The sequence below is a fragment of the Cyrtonyx montezumae genome, unplaced genomic scaffold (genome assembly GCF_038088225.1).
Source record: "Cyrtonyx montezumae isolate F1298 unplaced genomic scaffold, pur_monq_1.0 scaffold_8, whole genome shotgun sequence".
NCBI classification, from domain to species: Eukaryota; Metazoa; Chordata; class Aves; order Galliformes; family Odontophoridae; genus Cyrtonyx; species Cyrtonyx montezumae.
This window is the reverse complement of record NW_027072089.1, coordinates 95295283-95316578: the sequence shown is the minus strand read 5'-3', so window position 1 is coordinate 95316578 and position 21296 is coordinate 95295283. Positions and strand designations below refer to the sequence as shown.

Here is a 21296-nt window from a genome sequence, read left to right as displayed (position 1 = left end):
ATTTAAAGTGGACACTGCTGGGTGCGAGTCTCAGAGCTTCAAATGTGGTTTTGCTCAGCTTTAGTAGATTGGAAGATGCACTGTAAATGTATTGTTTGTTTTAATAACTTTTGCAGGCTCAGGGGTTGTATATCTAAACAGGTTAGTCTGGGAAACTCTATTATGAAGTTACATGAGCTGCAAATAAATGGGCAAATTAGCAGGTACTTTGAATGTTAATTGCGCTCAGTTTTTATTCTGTTTTTGCTGAGTTGTAATTGCCTGGCATTTAGATAAACCCTTAAAATGTGATTAGAAAACTACTGAATTGTTTGGCTAAAAATCATCTGGAATTTACCTTTCTATAAAATATGCTTTCCACTATTAATTTTGTAGTCCTCTATAGCCATTATAGGCAATTACTTAATTTTTTTAAAACTACTCACATTCCTGTGCATTAAAACAAATTCTTACATGCCTTTGGTTAAGAAGCGACATCCCTTTGAGTAGCAAGTGAATGCTTGGGACAGAATTGCTTTGGTAATTTTCTCTTTAAAGTTTTCAGGCAGCTGAAAGATATCTGCTGTTTTGCCTTTATTGTGTGCAATTATCTCTCTGGGATAAGGGAAGCAATCAGGAAGAATGTGATCAGTGAGTCTGACATAACTCTGACACTGGCAACAGCAAATAATTGAATGATACGAAGGAGATTTATCTCTGTTATAAAATGGTTAAGAAATTAAAGCACATTATAGGCCAACTTCTCATCACCAGTACATATGAATTTAACTGATTTGCAGTCGATGGAGTTGCTCCAAATGTACACAGCCCTAACATAGGTCCTGACACCGTTTTCAATTTCAAAGTGAGTCAGCTGCTGGACTGTACTTTGTGAATGAAAGAGCCACTTAAATCTGGCATTTACATGATCCAATCGATTGTTTAAAAGAAAAAAGCAAAAAGAAAACAACTGACACACCCCAGTAATGCTCTGTTTATGGAGTAGATCCTGTGTTTTCTGCCATTTTACAAATCTAAATAGAGTCTGAAAGATGTTTTTATATCCTACATCACTGCATAAGAAGATGTTTTCCATTTTCCTCTCTCGTAGCCTCCGGTGGACATCAAACCCAGCCCCCTGTGTTTTTAGTCTATTCCTAGAAATGGCCTTTTTGGTGATGCTAAATAAAATCAAAATATTCCTTTACCACAGGTTCAGACCAATCTCAAAATAAGGAAACAAGCCAAGCCCTTGATAGTCTTTTTCATTTAAGCATTCTAAAAATAGAGTAATTGGAGATTTGTGGGCAGAGCTTTCAGAGCAGTCTTAGCTTTTTCTACAACTGAAGTCTGAATTTGTTTGCTAGAGTCTGAAAAACGCCCCAAAGAAAAGTAGGTGTACAGAAGAGAACTTAAGCTTCTGCCGCAATCTAATTTCTGTTAGCAGACTCATTTACAATTCAAGCAGAATTCATGCTTACCTGAAATGATTTATTTGTGTTCTCATCTATGCCTTGAGTAAAAACACTTCAGTTTATATTATTCTCATTAACAACACCCTCCACTTTAACATCCTCTCTTAAATAGTCCTTAGAGTTGCATTCTTAGGATGTGCTAAACATTTTCCAGCTAAGCCTTTTTGATGAAGCAGAGAAAGACATATTCGTTGACTCTCACATATAAAGATTTTGGCAATAAAAGCCCACTGCAGTTGCCATGTTCCATTGTAAAGCAGGTCTCTGGGAGATAATGGAAAGAGTAAGCAATTGCAGGTAGATTATATAAAATTCAAACAATAGAACAATGAACCACCAGACTTTCTGTGAAATCTAAAATAAATCAAGGGGTTACAGAAAAAGAGAAAAATACCTCATCACTTGTAGCACTTCTCTGCAAACAACTCGGTTAACAGAACTTCTTTCCTTACCTTTGGGTGCAAACAGAGGCAGGTGATAAACCATGGACCATGCAAATTCAGTTAAACAAAAGCATAGCCAATCTGTTGCATAACTAATGTGTTTTAGGGGTTTGAGGAGGCTTTTTTTTAATTTCTTTTTAACTGTTTATTGAGTTGTCTGTCTTCTGGGAGCAGCAGTTCTGGCATGCTTCTCACTGAAGAGTCAACCAGGACTTGAGTCAAGTTTTGTGTTTTGTAGTTGATGTAATGACTGCTGCCCTTTAAAATGCTTTCTTTGAGTTAAGCATATGCAGCCTGTATTGAATTCCCCAGAGACCTGCTGGCTGCTATAACCAACTCCAGCAGGGTCAAGATCCCAAAGTCTCCACTCATGAAAAACTTCTTCAAGATTTATGGTGAGATTTATTCTACTTGCAGAATCTTGAGTACGGACAACTGTATGCTTTGTGTGAGGGATGCTGCAGAATTAGGTGTTCGATCAGTGCAAGCTTCCCGGAGCAGGCCTTGCGTATAAGGCTAACAAAAGGTTTTTTTTCTAATTCTGTTTTAAAAGGTATCGTATATTTTGTTGCACTCTTTACTTTGAGTATTTTGGGAAAGCCAAATGTGTATACATCTGAACAACAGGGAACAAAAGCACAAATTATTCCAAACTGAGGAAACAGATCAGTTCAAACAAAAATTTTGCACAATGGAATTACTGAATGTCATTTATGGGTACTTTAGCTTCATATTCACACTAATATACTTTGCTTTTTGACATAGCTTTTCAGGGTGTCTAATTATTTTCCACAATTCCCTCTCCTACCTATTTAAAAATACCGGAAAAATGGACATGTAAATTAAAGCTTCCCAAAGACATTTTTAACTTCTGCAGCTAGCTTTTACTCAGCATAACATTCTAGGTCTCACTGATCTTAGCAGCGTTAAGAGGGCCATATTTTCACAGAGATGAACCATTCATGGCAATTTCTCCAATAGATTTGACACAAACATTCTTTTCTTTTATTTTGGAGATATAAGCTTTCTATTTTTGTTCTATTTTTCTCACAACTGACATATTTATTGACGCTATTGGGAGGAAAATCCTCCTTTCCATTAATATTTGACTTTTTTCCTCTTGAAGAGTTTTGGGCCAATAGAGCAGTAAGAGAAGCTTTGGTCAATGTTAGAATATGTATGTGCATGCATTAATAAACCTCTGAAATGTATTTAGAATTAATATTTAAATGGACATGTGCACACTGTGGTTAATACACACAGATGTAGCATTTTATTTGAGTAGACTCCTGCTGTATATCAACAAGTAGCATTTATTGATTGTTATAACAGCAGTTCTAGTTCCAGAGAAGATTTTGATTGATTGTCCTCATCCAGAGTGAGTTCTTTCTCCATCTCTCTGGGGTGTTCAGTGGCATTGGCAGTGGATAGTATGGAGACAAAAGATTTTTCTGAGGCAAAGACTTTACAGTGTATAATTCTGTTTGTATTCCAAGTAATTATTTAAATGCTCTTTGCTATTTTTAACCAAGTAAATTTCTATACCTGTTATGCTAAATTTATAAACTACTGGCAGTACTGTAGGTATATTATGTCAAGCCTTCATCTGAATGAATAAGGTGATTCTAAATTAATCTACTGAAGAGAGCAGGAATGCCTCTATAATTTGTGCCGTTTAATCACACAAATCTTCTTTCTATTACCTTTTAATTTAAACCTATAATCAGTATTTCAATTTTAAGGATTCCAAACATCTAAAGCATGCAGAATTCTTTATTAAAAAGCTAGAGAAATATTTAAATAACTTTTTTTTTTTTTTTGTCTCTAATATTGAGCCATAAGATACCTTACTGCAAATTTAAACCCTACGTGTTTTTTGCAATGACAGTTTAATCTCAGTCTAGGTCAAGAGGTAAGAATGTTCTTGCATTCATTTAGATAAATAAACTCAGCCACCCCTCACTTACTAGTGCCAGATGCAACCACTGAATTTTTTTTTTTGGGTGCATTTTTTTTGGATCATGATCATCACTTGATAGGCAGCCCACTTTTCCTTATCCCCATATTCCCTTTACATTGTATGATCCAAATGATCTCTCATATTTTAACTGAGTTCCTTCTACCTATTGATGGAAGCAAAAATAAAGTTTGTCTTCCACCTTTTGCTTTTCCTTTGTAAGATGAGATGTTCAATACAGAATCCTGGAAAAGAGATGTGTGAATGCTAGTACTACATCTTAGCAAGTTCTCCATTGATGAGTTCTCTTGGTTAGACTCAGTAAGTTCTCCTTATTTCTTCAGGCTATTGTCCCAAAATACTGTTACTATTGTAAATCAACAGTAATTCTTCCCACAAAGAATTCTGTGCGTGCATTTAGCCCTTCTGAAAAACAAGTCTAGTTACAGAGTTAATAATCTCCTGACAAATTAAACTAGAAATACCAGCTTGGAGGCTATTCTGCAAAAGATTCGTATTTTGCAATGGCTTGAGCAATAGACAAATTTCTAGAACTTGCAGAACTCATCATTTGTGCAGCTTCCTGAGAACTGAGCTCTTCCACGTGAACTGGCTTTGCTCCATGCCTACGCAGGAAGGCTTGGCTCACTCCGAGCTACAGCCTACCTCTGGATGGCAGTGCACTCACTGGGAATGGGTGGGAATTCCTCCAGCTTTCTCTCAAGAAGCATATGCCTGGTAAATATGGCTGGTTTTAACTCCTATCTACTGAGGTTTGTCTTTGCCTCAGTCTTTCCAAATTTCATGGTTTTATGATTTTTGTTATTGGTATTCCACACCATAACATCATGTAGTGCATTGGGAGCTAAAGAATTAATGCTCCAGCTCCATGGATCATCAATAGGTCCAGGTACATCTGTCTCAGAAGAGAAGGACAACTGTGTAGTCCAGAGGAGTTGGCATTGCTCTGCATTTTTGTTTTCCACTCAGAGGGAAAGATAAAAACTGTTCATGTGTCACAAGATACAGGCTCTTTCCTTTTCGGATTGACCCAGCAGTGGGTGCTCACTAGCTATCTCACCTTCAGTGTTTAGCGTAAGGTCTTCAGTTTATTGGACATTCTCTCTTGCTCATTTTATTTGATTTATTAGCTTCAATTCCAATTATATTGTGTTATTTTGCATTCCAATATCTTATTTAGTGAATTAGCTTTTCTCCTCAGATTGTTTGCTGCCATTTTGTTTTTAGGCCCATCTTTCTTTTTTCCTTTCCCCTTTCCACTTTTCTGGGGTGTAGGTCCATGGTTCCCCACCCCAATCATCACAGAACCGCACTGAACCAGCCCATAGACCGTTGATGCTATTTGGCACAGGCAGCAAAACCTGAAGGCTGGGATCCCCCTGCACAAACAGATATCTTCAGGAAACTTCTAGAGCTGCCATATTTTCAAGGTTTGCTGTCTCTTCTCCTGTCTGAATTGTTCATTACAGCTGGTCAGCATTCTGAGGGGCTGCTTTTTTAGTTTGTTATTACACTACTTGATACGGATTACTATATGTTCTCTAGAAGTTGTTGGCTAAATAGGATCTTCTTTCATGCAAACTCACTATATTGACTTACAACTCACCATTTTTTAGTAGATTTAATCTGCAATTTTTAAAATGTTTGCAGCAAATAAAGATTTTCAGGTTAATAATAATCTTTCTTAGACTGTGAGAAACTAGAGGCACATTAGCTGTAAGTGACGAAGTTTAGAGCATGTACTTTTTTCCCCCACATATGTTCCAAGTAGGAACTGTTTCTCAAAATTTAGAGTCTAGTGTGAGTTTTAGTTTGGTCTTTAGAGTGTATCTGCCCTTTTTATTTTTTTATTTTTATTTTTAAGTTATTTTATACATATTTTTTGAAACAAATGTTGCCTACCAAATAATGGGATTTGAAACAGAACAGGGAGCCAAAAGGAAACTTCACAGTGAAATCATAGTTGTCATGCTCATAAAATGAGATTGCTTTCTTTATAACATATGTACGTTATAGCTTTCTTAAAGGTATCACATTGGTGTAAAGGTGTATGCAGAGTAGGCATATGAAGGAAAGACAGATTTTCCTAGTGTTGTATCTCTGACACCAACTGGGAGACTAAAATAGACTTCTGTGCATGGTTATCAACAATGTTATAAACTATACTCTGCTTTCTAGACTGCCTTCGCAATCTCGTTGCCTTCAAATGAAGTGCTAAATTACATTTGCAGAACCCTAGTGAAGACAATAGGATTAGAATAGGTGTTACTGAGGTCATAATTTATTAATGATGTTAATGTGGTATATGACACAAGAGGGAACCCACTGAGATCCTAGGCTGAGTCTGTAGAGGCAGCAATTTAAGGGAAGGGTATCCAATGTTTGCTTGCAAATTTGAGAAACAGTTTTAGAAATAAACACTAAACTGTAAGCTCTCATTTTTGCATTCATTGTCGATGCAGTGCCGTGTTTTAAAATGCTTGAATGGATAGTAGTGTAAAAAGTGCTCTTTTACCAACAGACAGTTCAAGGTGACAGACCTTTGGTATCCCTTAGAGGACACAGCTACAGTGCAATGTTGTTTGCTTCTGTGTTGTGCATTTCTCTGTCCATTTGAACATAAATATATCTAATTGAAACTTTTTACTTTTTCAGGAAAAGGCTGTAATCTAAATGTTTCCTTTTCTGATTGCTGTTATATTTTCCCCATTTTTGATGCTCATTGCAAGTGTTGCAATGTCACTCTTTCATCTTTTTCCTCCTAATTAGCTCTGTGATAACTTCTAAGCAATTTACCACCACTGCTGGGCTCCAATCTCAGAAAATCTGATCATGTAAGTGGTCCCATTGATTCCAGTATGTATACTTAGTGCTGGGTTACATGCTTGAAGAACCTGTTTATACCCTTCAGATATAGATAAATGACTGTTGTATCTTAAAGCCATGATTTAACTGCAGCATAAACATGTCTTTGTTTTCATCACAGCAGTTCAGTTCCTCTGTCATAATAAATTTAACAAATCTGTTTGGGCTTCTTGTAGTGCTTTTTTAGTATGTCATCTTTTCATTGAAGAACCTTAAAGATGTGTACAGGCACCAGGTCATCCAGGAGAAAGAGATTGTATGTCTGCACAGTCTGGGTGTGTTTGTGGGGGGTTATATGATAAGATCCATGAAAACAGGGTCGAAGTCCAGTGTCATTGTAGTTCATTTGTTTTGTCACCTCTCTGTTTCATGTATCTTTGTTTTGCACGTTGGTCTCAGTTGCTGGCACAACTTCCTCAGGGATGTGTTTTTCAAGATGCAACTGGGCAGGGTGCTGGATAGACTCATCTAGACCCCCTTTTCCCATAAAAGGTCAGACCTTATGATATTTTGAGGTCACTTCCGGCCGAGACTGTTCTGTGATTCTGTGAGCCAGGTGTTTTTGAAAGCAAAAGCCATCTGTACTGTTAAATTGTTTATCTGAATGATCTGGCTAATAATTTATTGTCAGTTCCCTCCTATTATTTCTTATTCTCATTTGCTGTGCTGGAGACAAGCTGGGGAGCAATGAATGAGTTAGGGATTGTGTATATACCTGTATAAAATTTCTGCATTCATAAAGGCTTTACGTTACCACGTATGGCTTTTTTTTTTTTTTGATGTGGTAAAGTCCAGGGATTTGCTACTTAAGCATGCAGTTCATGTTAATGCACCTCAGTCCCTTGTGAGTCGCTGATTAAGTAGGTTATAACATAGCCCTTTACTAGCTTTTCTTTAACTGATACATGAAACTGAGCTCAATGCCTCTTCACATTTAATATATTATCCTAGAAAACTGGAAAGCAGTCCAACATTTTTTTAATCATTGTGGATTTAGATTTTCTCCTTATTTTATTAACTTCTTTTCTGTACAACACTTGGCTTTAGAATATAATGAAAGTGATATTCTGTACTTAATCCTAGTTGTCCTTTAAACCTAGAACTACTTTTTTTTTTTTCTTGAAGTGTACCACGAGCAGACTCAGGCTTGTGAGTTTCTAGGTTTCCACATGAGGTAGTTTGGTGCCCAACAGAAATTCAGCTCTCTATGTTAGGATTTGAAATAGAAAGACAGGCAGAAGAGGGAAGATGTGTTAGAAGTGGACAGATAATGTTGTGTATGTGAAGGTTACAATTCCTGTTTGCTGTTTTTGTATACTCTTTGGGGAAGATGTGTTGTGCTAGGATATGCACATACAAGTGATCCCATACCAGTTATGTTGATCCCAAGGTAAGTGTCTAATGCTTCTGTTATTCTGTCTGCACGGATGAATCAATTGTGTGAGCAATTTGATTCTGTGCTGGAGCTGCTGACATGCTTTACTAATAATTCTGTATAAAGACGCTGTGTGTTCTCTTGGAAACTGGCGAATACTTTGTAATAGTCACTTAAGTGGCATTATTGTCCTCCCTACTAACATGTCTTATAGCATGTTCTTATAGAAGAACTTTCTCCTAAACTATTGTGGCTGCTGTTGCAGTAATGGGATATCAAACAGGCAAAACTGTGTGTGTTGTCAGTGGCTGCAATATAATTTCATTGATTTACGATGTTTAACGTGAAGACAAGATGGTAAGTTTATGTAAGGTGTCATATTGAAGTAATTGACCACCGATTTGATTTTATGGCCAAAGAGAACATTTTAACATCCACATGAATTCTGAGGACTAACTAGCCACATGGAAACACAGAGATCCAGGATACAATTAAGAATCTAGATACCATAGTACTGAGAATTATTTATATAACTCACAAAATAAATAGATGTGGGGAAAAAGGAAAGGGGGATTATAATAAAGCTATGAATATGAATCTGGACCAAACTGCAAACAAGGAGAAAAAGTGTGATTTAAATGATTTGCTTTATGCACCTCAAAATTAGCTACGTTTACTTGGTTCTTGCCTAAGTTTTTTTTTTATTTTACTTCCAAGATGAACAGATCGGCAATGTAAAGACTTCAATAGTTAGGCTATGTGATGACTGAGGTTAGGTGGGTGTAGATGTAGGCTAGGTTAATGTACACATTTTCATGGGTACACTTAATAGTTAAAATGGATGACTTTGCTTTGCTCTTCTGCAAATCTGTTCAACAGAATATAAACTGAGTGATTTGGTCAGAAGCTGCACAGAAGGATAGTAGCAAAGCTGAGCCTTTGAGGTGCTAACCCTCCTACTCTCACCACCTGGTGGGAAACTTTCACCCAAGAAAAGGCTGTTTGTCTTTTAAAGATGGGTAACAGAGAGGAAGAAAGTAGTTTGAATGCTAATGTGCTCTCACAGCTGTACCTTGATGCTGAAGCTTGCTTGAAGAAACTCAAGTGACTCTTTGCCTTTGTGTTTGAACTGTAAATATACATACCTTCCTAATTAACAAAGAAACAAACAAGCAAACAAACAAAAAAAACCAACAACCCAAACCTCCGTGAAAGCAAAAGAAAAAGCATCAGAACTGATTATACACACAGGCTTTTTTTTTTTTTTTTTTTTTTGTAGAAGTAAAATCAAAGATATAACCAAGCAGTTCTTCAAACATATATACACCACATATAAAATAAATTTCTATTTGAATTAATGTATGAAGCAAATTTATAGTGAAAAACAATACAAGATGTAGGTAATATCTCTATTCTGTTCTGCATTTTATCATTACATCCTTATAACTTTAACTCTCAGAAGCTAGTAGTGGCTCTTTCTATTTTTATTTTAGGTATGCTGGTGTTTCAAAACACATTTTCTAATGCTCCTATTTGTCAGTGTTAGTGCATTCTATTTGTAATACTTTATATTACAAAAACAAAAAACAAAACAACTTCTGCAAATTATGCTTTCGATAAGGGCCCCTTTCAAAGAATATGTTCAAAAGTGTATTTGTTACTTTTTAAAAGTAATACAGTAAGTTTGTAGCAGGTTGAAGAGTAACTTAGAACCAGCAGTATGTGATTGCATACACTGGCCTACATTTTTGAAACAACTAAGCTACCTTTAGGGCCGTTACTGGAAGTTCTGTTATTGATTTCAGTGACAACAAGATCAGGGCCCTTGCCCAGATCTCAGTGATTCTTCAAGCAGGGAATTGTCTGTTAGTGCCTGCCGAAGCAGATGGCAACAATCCAAATGGGAAGAGAATTAGGACTGTTAATGTACAATCCTGTGTGTATATCTATTGCATGTGCATATGTTTTGTGTATATAAAATAGTTACATATCTCTAAGTATATACACACACATATGATAACATTTTTCTGCTCTTGAAGCAGAAGGAATGAATGGTATCTGTGACTGTGCTCTCTAAGGAGCGGTGATAGTCTTTAAGGGTGAAATTGTGCATCCTAGAGTGTCCACAAGTTTGCAAACAGCCAGAACAAGCATCAGGAAGAACTGGTGCAGTTACGTGCTTATTTATTTATTTATTCATATATTTTTAACCATTCTCAGGTTTTCTTCCCTGAAATATTGTTTGTTTAAAAGGAGTTTCCTTAAAAGGTAAAAGGAAGCTAACAATAAATAATTGCATAGGACTTTTTGGGAAAACAAAACAAAGCCAACAAATTTGAGCAGTATTAATAAAGAGTAGAATTTTCCATGTCAGAAAATACTAGCGGATCTGAGAAATGTTTCATTCATTGTCTATTGATAGCACCAATTACAGGAACTGGATGAAAATGATTGCTGTTATGCTTTTTATCACTGTGAAGCGTTACCAGAAAAAGTGCTGTTATACTGCTCTGAATTGAAGTGATCCTCCTATATGCCTAACATGTAATACTAGGTATGACATGTGGTGTGAAACATATCCTACACAAGCATTATGAATGAAACGTTGGGTGTTTTAAGTGTACCTGCAGCTTCCAGCTGATTAAAGTCATCAACAGAAGAAGAGATGCCCTCTGCGTCTCAACTTAAAGAAAACCAAGTCCTTGTGCAGACAATTTTCAGAACTGTGAAACTTGATAATTAAAGACATCCTGAAGTTGGAATATATTCATTTAGACTACTGTGGAAAGAACTATATGATATTTAGGCATTGATGAAGGTTTGATATGAAGTGGGTTATCCTGAAATATCTTCTGTAATGATTAAAAAGTTATACTTATAAGTGCAAAAGGCATAATAATATTAAAAAATAAACAAAACTCCTAAAATTACTGATTGGTGATACTTGTGGCATTACTAAGCATGTTTAGCAGTTGTAGCAGCAGATTTTCTTGACAAGTGAGCTCACTGTAGGGGAGAACTACAGGAAAAGTGATTTGGCGTCCTCCCTCTTGAGCTGGTAGCTGCATGTGTTACTGCAGTGCATGTTCTAGTATCTAGATAAAGAAGAGATTGTTTTAATTTGTGAGGCTCGGTTCTGGTGAAGCTTTCAGTTTCTTCAGTGGATGGTCATTGTGTATAGGGAAGATGAAAGGAAATAAAGGGCGGTAAATCTGAAGGTCTGCCCTAGAAGGTGTGGTACCAGTAAAAATCATAGAATCAGTTTGGTTGAAAAAGACCTTCAAGATCATTGAGTCCAGACATAAGCCTGACCTACTGAGTCCCATCACTAAGCCATGTTCCTCATTACCATGTCCACATGTCTCTTAAAGACCTCACTGGGCAGCCTGTTCCAATACCTGACCATGCTTTCCATTATGAAATTCATCTTGATGTCTAACCTAACTCTTTCCTGATGCAACTTAAGGCCATTTCTTCTTATCTGATCACATGTCACCTGAGAAAAGAGACTGGCACCCTCCCCACTGCAGTCTCCTTTCACAAATAGAGCGTGCTGAGGTTTCTTTCCTCTTGGCCTACTCTTCTTCAGACTATACAGACCCATTTCCCTCAGTTGCTCCTCATCTTGTTTTCTAGGCCTTTCTCCAGCTTTGTTGCTCTTCACTGCAGATACTTGAGCAACAAAATGTCATTCTGCTAGTGAGGGGCTCAAAACTGAACTCAGTATTCTATATGTTATCTTGCCAGGGCTGAGTACAGAAGGGCCATCACTCCTCTTGTCCTGTTGGCTATACTGTTTCTGGTGGATTTAGGATGAGAGAAGTCATTTCCCATCTTTGTCTCTAAAATTCAAGTGTGCTGTATTAAGACAAGCAAGATGAAGCAGAACAAGAGTATACCTAACAGCCGACAAACTTGTTACTCATATAACATATATGACAATGGTGGAGCTGTCCTAGGTTTGGATTTGTATTTTGGAAGCCTTTAGTGTTGTCCAGGAAGAAGAATTCAAGGCAGGCATCCTCACTGGCCTCAGGCTGTCAAAAAATTTTTTATACCCCAGACAGAGGTATCTCAGCAATTTTGGATGTGATATTCTGGTCAAAATCTGACCTGCCTGATGTATATTATAGTTGTTTATTTTACCCTCATTTCTAAAGGATCTTGAAAGGGACACAATATGTGCCAAATTCCCAAACTGCTTTGGGTTGTGACTGCATATTGTTAGAAATTGTAAGTGGTGTTTAAACATTGATTGATTACAGTTTGCCATATCTATATTTCCATGCTAAAACCTTCCATTAGGGTGCTGCAGAGCAACCCTATGTGAAGACTTTAAAGTTGCATCCCAACATAGTTGGATGGATTTGGAGTTAGAAGCACTTAAAAAATCTTCACAAAAAAAAAAAAAAAAAACCTAAAAATCACTAGGAAAGTTTGCTTCACTACACTAAAACTGATTTTTCGCTATATCAACAAATTTTCTTTTGAGGGTGTTGCTTTCATGGAATACCTGTTGAGAGACAAGGCAAAACAAAGTTACTTTCCTGATACGTCCAGGCCTGTGATCACCTACAGATGGAACTTGATTTGGATTTTTCTACTTTGTATATAAGAGGTTAAATTAACTGCTGAGTAGAGTCACTGTTTAACCCATGCTGTGATTTTTTTTTCTGAAATTCAAGTTAATGTTTTATTTGTTTTACAACTTGTAAATCCTGTGTAAATCCAGAAATGTGAGGTAGGACATTTTTCCTTTAGCTCAGAACAGTCTCCTTCAGTTGCTGAGTCCCTTTTAAACTCCCTCGTCAAGTATGGTCGTCAAGTATACTCCCTTATATGTGACCAACATTCAAAAGTTACTTTTAAGTTTTGACGTGGGTATAGGTGTACTAGTTTCTAAAAGAAAATGATTTTAACTGAATTCTGAATTTGGTATTTCTTCTTCCCCAGAACTCTTTCTGGTGTGCTCAGACATAGTCAAAACTTGCCAAATTACATAGGTATCTCAGAAAGTAGTGCCTCTTCCACTTGTAAAAATGTGCAGCAGCAGGGGTCATCCACTGCTGAAATGTACCACTCACTGTGCTCATATTCACTGTTTGGTTTCCATAAGCATTCAGGAAGTGTTGATGAAGGTCAATGGGTGCCATTTTTTCTGCATGGAGAAATCCAGTTCCATACCTTTACTTCATATGTGCTTCTATGTCAGACTGCCCCTCTGCTTCCATCTTTCTCATGGTAACAAAATGTAATTGAATATTGGTGGGAAGCTGGAACTCTTCTGCCACATGGTCAACATCTACTTCTTTTGTGGTAGATGTGATATTGCAGTCCTACGTTAAAAAAAAAAAAAATCAGAGGCATTACTTTCAGAGCAGCTTTCATAAACTGTAGAAAAACTGTATATAATAATTTTAAATTCTGATTAGGCCAAATTGAATGCTTTGTGGTGGCAATCCCAAGAAGAAATCTTTTACAAAACCAAAACAAGCAAACTACAAGCACGAGAACTACCAGCCTCCCTACTGAGGCTACAGTTGTATGGATCTTTAAAATAAGTGATAAGATTGGCTGGAGAGAAGATGAGATTTAAAAAAACCTTTGTGTTTAGGGTCCTCTCAAAATTGACAATGTGTTAATACTAGCAACATTGTCAAATTCACTAGTAAAACCATGTGTGCTTTATGTGGCCACTGTGGAGACTAAAACAACATTTTTCAAGACAAATTTTCATTTTGATATGAAAGATCTACAATGCGCTTCTTACATTAGAGTAGAATGGCATTTGCAGAAAAGTTTTAATGTGTTTATTTCTTTATTCAGAGGGCAATGTCTTCTGTTTTGTAGTGGAAAATTTTTCAAGTTCTTTAAGTTGACCCCATCATATACAAATTTTAGAGAATTCTAGGTATTCTTATAGATTTACAAGTCTCTGGATGACTGGTTATGTTTGGTACAGCTCCCTGCTGAATAGAGCTTGTAGCAGTGAGGACTACCCACTATGATGAAATTTACATACTGATAGGAACTTTCTTTTAATTCTGACTTTGGTTTCTCTCCTATATAATCTCCTCCTTTAGGAGATCAAATGGCAGAAAACTAATAGGATGGGAAAGTTTCTAGCGGGCTTCTTCCTTCATATTGTTCCACCTTTGTCCCATCATGATCTTATTTCTCAAAAATTTTCTGCTTTGGTATGGCTAAAAAAGCCTTGAGCTAGAAGACTGCTTTATCTCACCATTTCTAGACTTATTTCTCTTGGCTTTGTGCTATCATTTATTGTTTTTGGATGAACATGGTAGCCTCCCAGAATAGTAGTGCTTCTGTCTCCTTATCGGTGGATGCATACAAACTCCTACAATATATCCATTGACGAACAAACTCCTTTCTAGTAAGCAGCATGTCACTTAAAAAGATCACTGTATTCCGGCAAAGACCTGAATGGACTTTTGTTAACCTGGACACAATAGATGACAATTATGTAGCTTCATTCTGTATGTTTTAGAAAACTTTAAATATATTTTGCCACAGGAGGAGCAAGTGATTGTTAAATCAGCTTAATAATTGGATCTGAAGCATTAACTTTACTTGCAATGTTTAAAGTAAAACTTCTACGCTTTGGTTTCATGACTGCAATGCTTTTCTGTTGTATTTTTTTCTGACTACAGTTGCAGGTGAAATAGTTACTTCTCATGTAGTATATGGTAAAATCAAAATCCTTTACCATCCTTGCATGTTTAAAGCATGCAGCATGAATTGCTGTGTGAAGCTACTAGGGCTATGTTTATAGCAATAAACCCAATAAAGTAAAATTGTGACACAGTCATTGATTACTGTTTGCCATATCTATATTTCCATGCTGAAACCTTCCATTAGGGTGCTGCAGAGCAACCCTATGTGAAGACTTTCTTGTGAGTCTTTTGGCTTACTGCTAATAGTTGCAAGAAACATGGGAAACTTTTCCATTGAGGAAAATAATTGGTTCAGTACAGAGGTATGGATAGTGAGGAAATTTTGTTTGACTTAAAAACATGTTGAAGTAGTATTCAAGTTCTAGGACATAGCTATTCAAAGGACACTGGCATGTGAATGTAGTTTTTCTGAAAATGAAACAATAGGAATGTGACTTTAAAAAAGAAAAGATTCCTAAAGATACAATTAAAACATCAAGGAGTTTTAGAAAAACATGATTTGTCTTATGCTGTTATATTAAACAGCACTAACTTTTTCAACATTCAGAGGAAATAATAAAAAAGTAATAGAAGACCATCTCTGACTAACCCGAAAAGAACGTTAATGTGAAAGGAAGCACTGTGGGCAGGGATAGTCTCTCTAACTTTCTAAATTATGCTGATGCATAAAGTGCAGAATTATTAATGTGTACAACTGGGCTGTGATTACTTCTTTTACAACATTGTTTTTAAATAGAGAATACTCCTTTTTAACTGCAATCTAGCTATTAGATGTGAAGATGAATATCACTGAAGAAATACGATTTCTAAAAGTCAAACTACCATTGAGAAAAGGGAGCAGAACAGAACTATCTTTTCCACTACAGAGACTTTCATGAGGAGATAAACACAGTTCTAGCCGAAGAAAAGTGGAGACTGTTTCACGTGATAATATTTATACTGAGTGAGAAGAGCTGGGGATGTATTAGCTTCTTACTGTAAAAGGAAGGACAGGCAATACTGAACATTTTAGTAAGCTGAATATGAGTGATATAGGTAATATAAGTAAATATGTAATGCAGTAAATACAAGTACATGGTCAAAGCAGTGAAGGGAGATCAATGATCACATAACAGCAGTCTTGTTTATTTTCATTATAGAAACATCCATTTAAGGATAGTAGTGCAGGTGGCTGGAGAGACAAGGAGAACACTTTCTGTAACTTTTCTGGAGAAATGATAGTCAGCAGGTAGCAATGGCCAGAGGCTGGCAGGGGTCTGAATTCTGATTCAAAGTAAGTTGCATAAACCACACTATCCATAGATTGGTATGGAAATATTGGCGCACCAGTGGCAGTAGATAAAGCAGTGTTTAAAGATGAAATAATCAAAGTTGCTCATAATAAATATTTGTTGATGAAAGAATTTAAATGCCTTGAGAAGCAGTAAGATGGATGAAGAAGGACTAGGTCCTAAGAGGACCAAGGCAGAATGCAACCCTAAATTTCACTCGTATTTGACGCAAATAAAATCAATCCTTTCCCAGTAGAGATTTAAAACATATTCCTCACTCAAAAGCTTTAAGTTATGCCTTAAAATAGCTTTTTCCAAGGCTATGATGGTAGTCTGTCTCGATTAAAAATAAACAACTCTAAAATACAAAAATTTTTGGTGTAGATGTTAGAATGTCTGAATAGGGTATACACTTCTTCTGTTTACTCTGGTAACATAATTGGAGCTATTCTTCAAACATTTAGTATCTGTATGTCTCAACAGAATTCTGTGCATGATTAGAATCCTAGAAGAGGGCAAGATTTATTTCATATTACGGGGGTGAGGAAATTCATATTATTGGGGTTGGGGTGAGTTTCAGAAAATTAAAATATGTTTAAGCCAGATAAATGAAGTAATTTCAAACTAAGGGTGAAATAAAAAGAAGCAAAACAAAGGATCTTTTGTTTCTCTTTTCTTATGAAAATGGAAAACAATTAAATTTAGACTGGTGATGTTTGTGGTGCAGTGACTACAAAATTTAGCCCAGTGGCTAAAGCAGTGCATGGAGTCTTTATAAAGCCCATCATCACGCAAATCCTATGTTAAGGATAAAAGTAGATTGTAGTCCCATTTTTAGATCTCTGCCTAGGGCATGTTTCATATGAAACCATATAGTTTCCTGTAAAAGCTGTCTTTGATTACTAAATAGTTTTGCTTAGAAACCGCACCTTTACCCTTAAAGTGCAGAGGCAAAGCTTTTAAAACAGTACTAAATGTTCTTTGCACTTTGTATGGTGCTGCAGGGATGAGGAATGTAAAGGTTTTGGGCTTTTATGAGAGGCTGGGTGACCAGGGTTGCAATTTGCATTTGCAAATCCTCCGGATCTTTCCTGGCAAATGAAGCCTGCCAGCCCGGTGAAGCCTTGGAGAGGGAAAGCCAAGCAGAGGTGCAGCAGCTGAATTCCAGCAGGTGCAAACTGCCCTTCAGGGAGGGACGCAGCAGGGAGGACCCCGTGCTGCACAGAGCTGTCAGCAGAAGCTCATGGAAAACAGGCAAGCCTGGTAATAGCAGTGTGAGATAGACAAGAAATGGATGACAAGTTATATGAGTACCTGCAAGAGATCTGTGTAAAATTTGTTGCTACAAGCATGGAGTTTTCAGCTCTATTTTGAATAAGGGGATTCTAATTCCTTAGTTTTCCGAGAACAAGAGCTTTGCTCTTGTCATTATAATGCTATCTGAATATACCCCTTTTACATACCTATGCCTTCAACTTAAAGCAGATAAACTTTTCACAAAGTTCATCTTGCTGATTTTTATGCATTATTTTTGGGGATTACATGCAAAAGATGCACATGCGATTCTTGGCCATGGCTCATACTCTTCAAGGAGGATGGGAAAGGGCTGGGCCTGCACCTGGCTACTCTGACAGATGCATAACAACAACTTCTTCTGAAGGCCCTGAGAGAATCTGGACTAAAAATGCCCAAGCATGTTTTTGAAGGAAATGCTTTCTCTGAACCCATCATTTTAATGATTTATTTAGTCTTCATGTAACTAGAAATTTAGAAAGTATGCAATATGCCTGCTTACAGAGGTGGCTGTCAGTCACTCCCCATCTGAAATGGAGCAACTCTGGCAGTTAACTACAGGCACTGCTGCAGTCTGAGTTGGGGCAGCAGTTCACACACCAGTTTTTACTGTCCTTTGCTCTGTGTCTGTAAAGCCACTTAAAATTCACAGTTAGGAGGCTGTCAAGCTTGTGGTGCCGGTCTCAGCAATATCCTGCAGCAGTGAGTTCCAAGACTTTAGATTATTCTGATTTGTCCATTTGGACGGAGGTCTTTTTTTTTCTTTCAGATGAGACAGGGTGTTTAGTTCCCAATCCCCATTTTCTCAGCAGTGTTTGTTATTTTATATACTTTGATCATTCTTGTTCTTACACATTTTTGTCAGATAGATGTTCCCAATTCTTTCAATCTTTTTATCATTCTCAATGCACTTCTTTCTGATGTATCTGTTTTAGCTGGGCTAACCAGAAATGAGCAAAGTATTCCAGGTGAGGTCAAATTATTGATGTACATAATCGGTAAGATCCCAGCCCTACTGCTGAAAATTCACACTATTATCTAAGGGGTGAAGTGCTGCCACAATTCCTGCGTTACTCTTCCTCCAATTTTTCACGTATTCAACTTCAAAATTTGGCAGCTAAGAATTTTAATCTAGAGTCTTACTGATGCACCATCCTCCATTAAATTGCTGTCAGTTCTCAGATTAGCAGTGTAAGTTTGTAAACGGGAATAGTTCCCTCCTCAAAATACTTCAATGAATGTTCTCCTGATCTGATATGGAGCCACACTTGCTATTCATTTTGGATGAATGGAACCAGGGTCATCAGCCCAGACTTTGAAACAATGTTGTGTTCACAGTGACCTTTAGCTGGGAAATCTGCAAAAATGCATTATATAGCATATGAGAACAACACAACAAAACAATAAATAAAAAAGCCAGCTTCATTAAATGACTTTGTCTGTAATTCACTATGAATATGAGGGAAAGCAGTCAGAGGGGCTTTTATGGCATTTGTAGAAGAAATACGTTAACTCCTCTTTCCTCCCCAGAATCCTCTAAGAAATGTTCAGATTGTTGCTGGCTAATAAATACAGTAAATGAAATGTTAATAAATCACCAGCAATTTAGCCTGACAATAACATGGATTGACTGCATTGATTAAATTGATTATGTTTCATATATTTACAATATGTAGACACAAGCCCAATTTATTTTCTGAAGAGTTCAAGGTAGGTATCATTGCTTTAAAAAAAAAAAAAAAGCAAAACAAAACAATGGAGTAATGTTTGTGGTTGCTATCTGCAATAATCTAATGCTGACAGAGAGCAGTATTTTATTTAGTAATTAACAGTGTAAAGGGGAGAGAAGCTGTCATGTTGGTTCTTAAGCTGGGGAATGTGATGAAAGATGATATCTGCGATCTCATCCTTTCCACTTGTTTAGGATTGTCAGGATGAGAAATGTCAGCATTATGAAAGCTCAGCTCTGCTCTTGATATGATAAAACCCTTCAAAAGCCAGTCTTTCTCTCCCTCTCCCCCCCTCCTTTCTCCCTCTCCCTGCACTTGCTTTTTTATTTATCCTGTTTTGTTAGATGGCAGAAATATAATTCTTTTCTTTCTTCCTATTATAAGCCACCATTTTTGTTTTATTATATGTTTCACAACCCCTAATGCCCCACTGAAAATTACCTTGTTAAATGACAGTGTTTCAAAGCCATGAATCCTTTCCACCATTCCCTCAGAGGTTTGAAACAGTCAACAGACTGTAAAGAATAAATAATAAAAAAGTATTGATTATTTTGATGACTGTGAGATTCAATTAAGTATTAATTTTGCCCTCCAGTGGACCTATCAAGGTATTCAAAAGGGAGGATTCGGCTCAGCTAAATGTGTGCTGAGTGCTTCAGCCTTAAATAGGGAGAAAATGTGTTTACCTACAGTATTTGAAGAGGAGTGCATTGATGCACAGAGTCCAATATTTAAGTGCTGTGCAAATTAAGCCCTGGTGACAGTGACATTGTTTTCAGCGATATGAGTATTGACTAAAGAAGTGCATTTGATGACAGCTTAAACTATTTGTATTGATTAACATTTTCATAGATTATCATGTGTCATATCAAATTCACTTTTCAGACATGAATACATTAAAAAACCCATAGGCAAACATCGACCAATGTGGTGACGGGACAGAGGGAACATGCTAACCAACCTACTTGCTCGCTGGTCACCTGTTCTCTGCATAAGAACCATTTAGGCATGAACTTTGCAATAAATAGCTGCCAGGGAGCGCAACAAGGTCACTTGTTCCTTTCTTTTTTTTCAGTTTTTTGACTCTGGTTTCCCTGCTGTCATGGTATTATACCTGTTAGTTTGCAAACTGGATAATAGAGTGTGCTCGGAAATAATGCCTGACCCCAAATGTCCTCAGTGAGCAGAAGACAAAACAGATCCAATTCATCAGGATGCAATTTAAATAGATAGATGTAAGGTTTTATGGGGCTGTAATGACCCAAGCACAACAATAATTGCAAAGTGTTTGTGTAAGTATCTTCCCTCATTTTATATTTAAAAAGAAAAAAAAATGTTTATGTGTTTTTAATTTTAAAAACAAAAATATATGTTTGTGTGTGCTTGCAGACTTCTGAGGCGTAGCATCCCAGAGGCGAGAACCATTGGAAGAAATCTGTGTCTCTGTTGAGTGTGCATGCTGAAATGGCTATTTGTTGCTGTGTATTTTCATAGAAACACTGGCAGAGAGATGGTGTGTGTTTGAATTTGTTAATGTTGCACGGTGGAGGATGCCTCTTTAAATCACCAGGGAGTGCTCGCAGGGCGCTCCTCTTTGGTGCCGTTGGAGCATACAGGAATTTCGTTTCTTACTATGTTAAGGACAGAGCGAGGTGTAAAAACATACACACACGAAAAGCACATCCCACAATTAAAGCTGTGTTGGTTATGTTGCTTTCATAGAAGTTTTTCTCCAAAGCATCCTGAATCTCTCACATGCTAGTTGAGCTTTAATAGGGTGGGGAGTAATGGAAAACTCATTGGATCTGTAATAGCTCTTCACTTGACTGCAGCCAGCAATAACAGCAGGAGCAGCCAGAGATAAGAGAGAGAGAGAGAGAGAGTGTATGTGTGTGTGTGAGGGAGAGGGAGTGGAAGAGAGACTATACGCACACCAAAGCTGCCACTTTTTTTTTTTCCCTCACTCTTTTTTTCCCCCATCCTAGGATCCAATGATAGCTGGACAAGTCAGTAAGCCCTTGCTGTCACTGCGGAGTGAAATGAATGCAGAGTTGAGAGGTGAGGACAAGGCAGCTACTTCAGACAACGAGCTGAATGAGCCCCTGCTTGCGCCTGTGGAATCAAATGACAGCAAGGACACTCCCAGCAAGCTCTTCGGTAAGTCTGTCTAGGTATTTCATTTCACTGCTACC

The 21296-nt window shown here is 37.1% G+C and overlaps 1 protein-coding gene across 1 annotated transcript in view; it reads left to right on the top strand.

Annotated features, from left to right (window-relative positions):
* Window positions 1-21296, top strand: part of POU6F2 (POU class 6 homeobox 2) — a 312241-nt gene that overhangs the window by 40616 nt on the left and 250329 nt on the right. The window contains exon 2 of the mRNA XM_065752741.1: window positions 21090-21261. Within this exon, the coding sequence (XP_065608813.1) occupies window positions 21090-21261 (172 nt within the window). The remainder of the gene's footprint in view (window positions 1-21089; window positions 21262-21296) is intronic.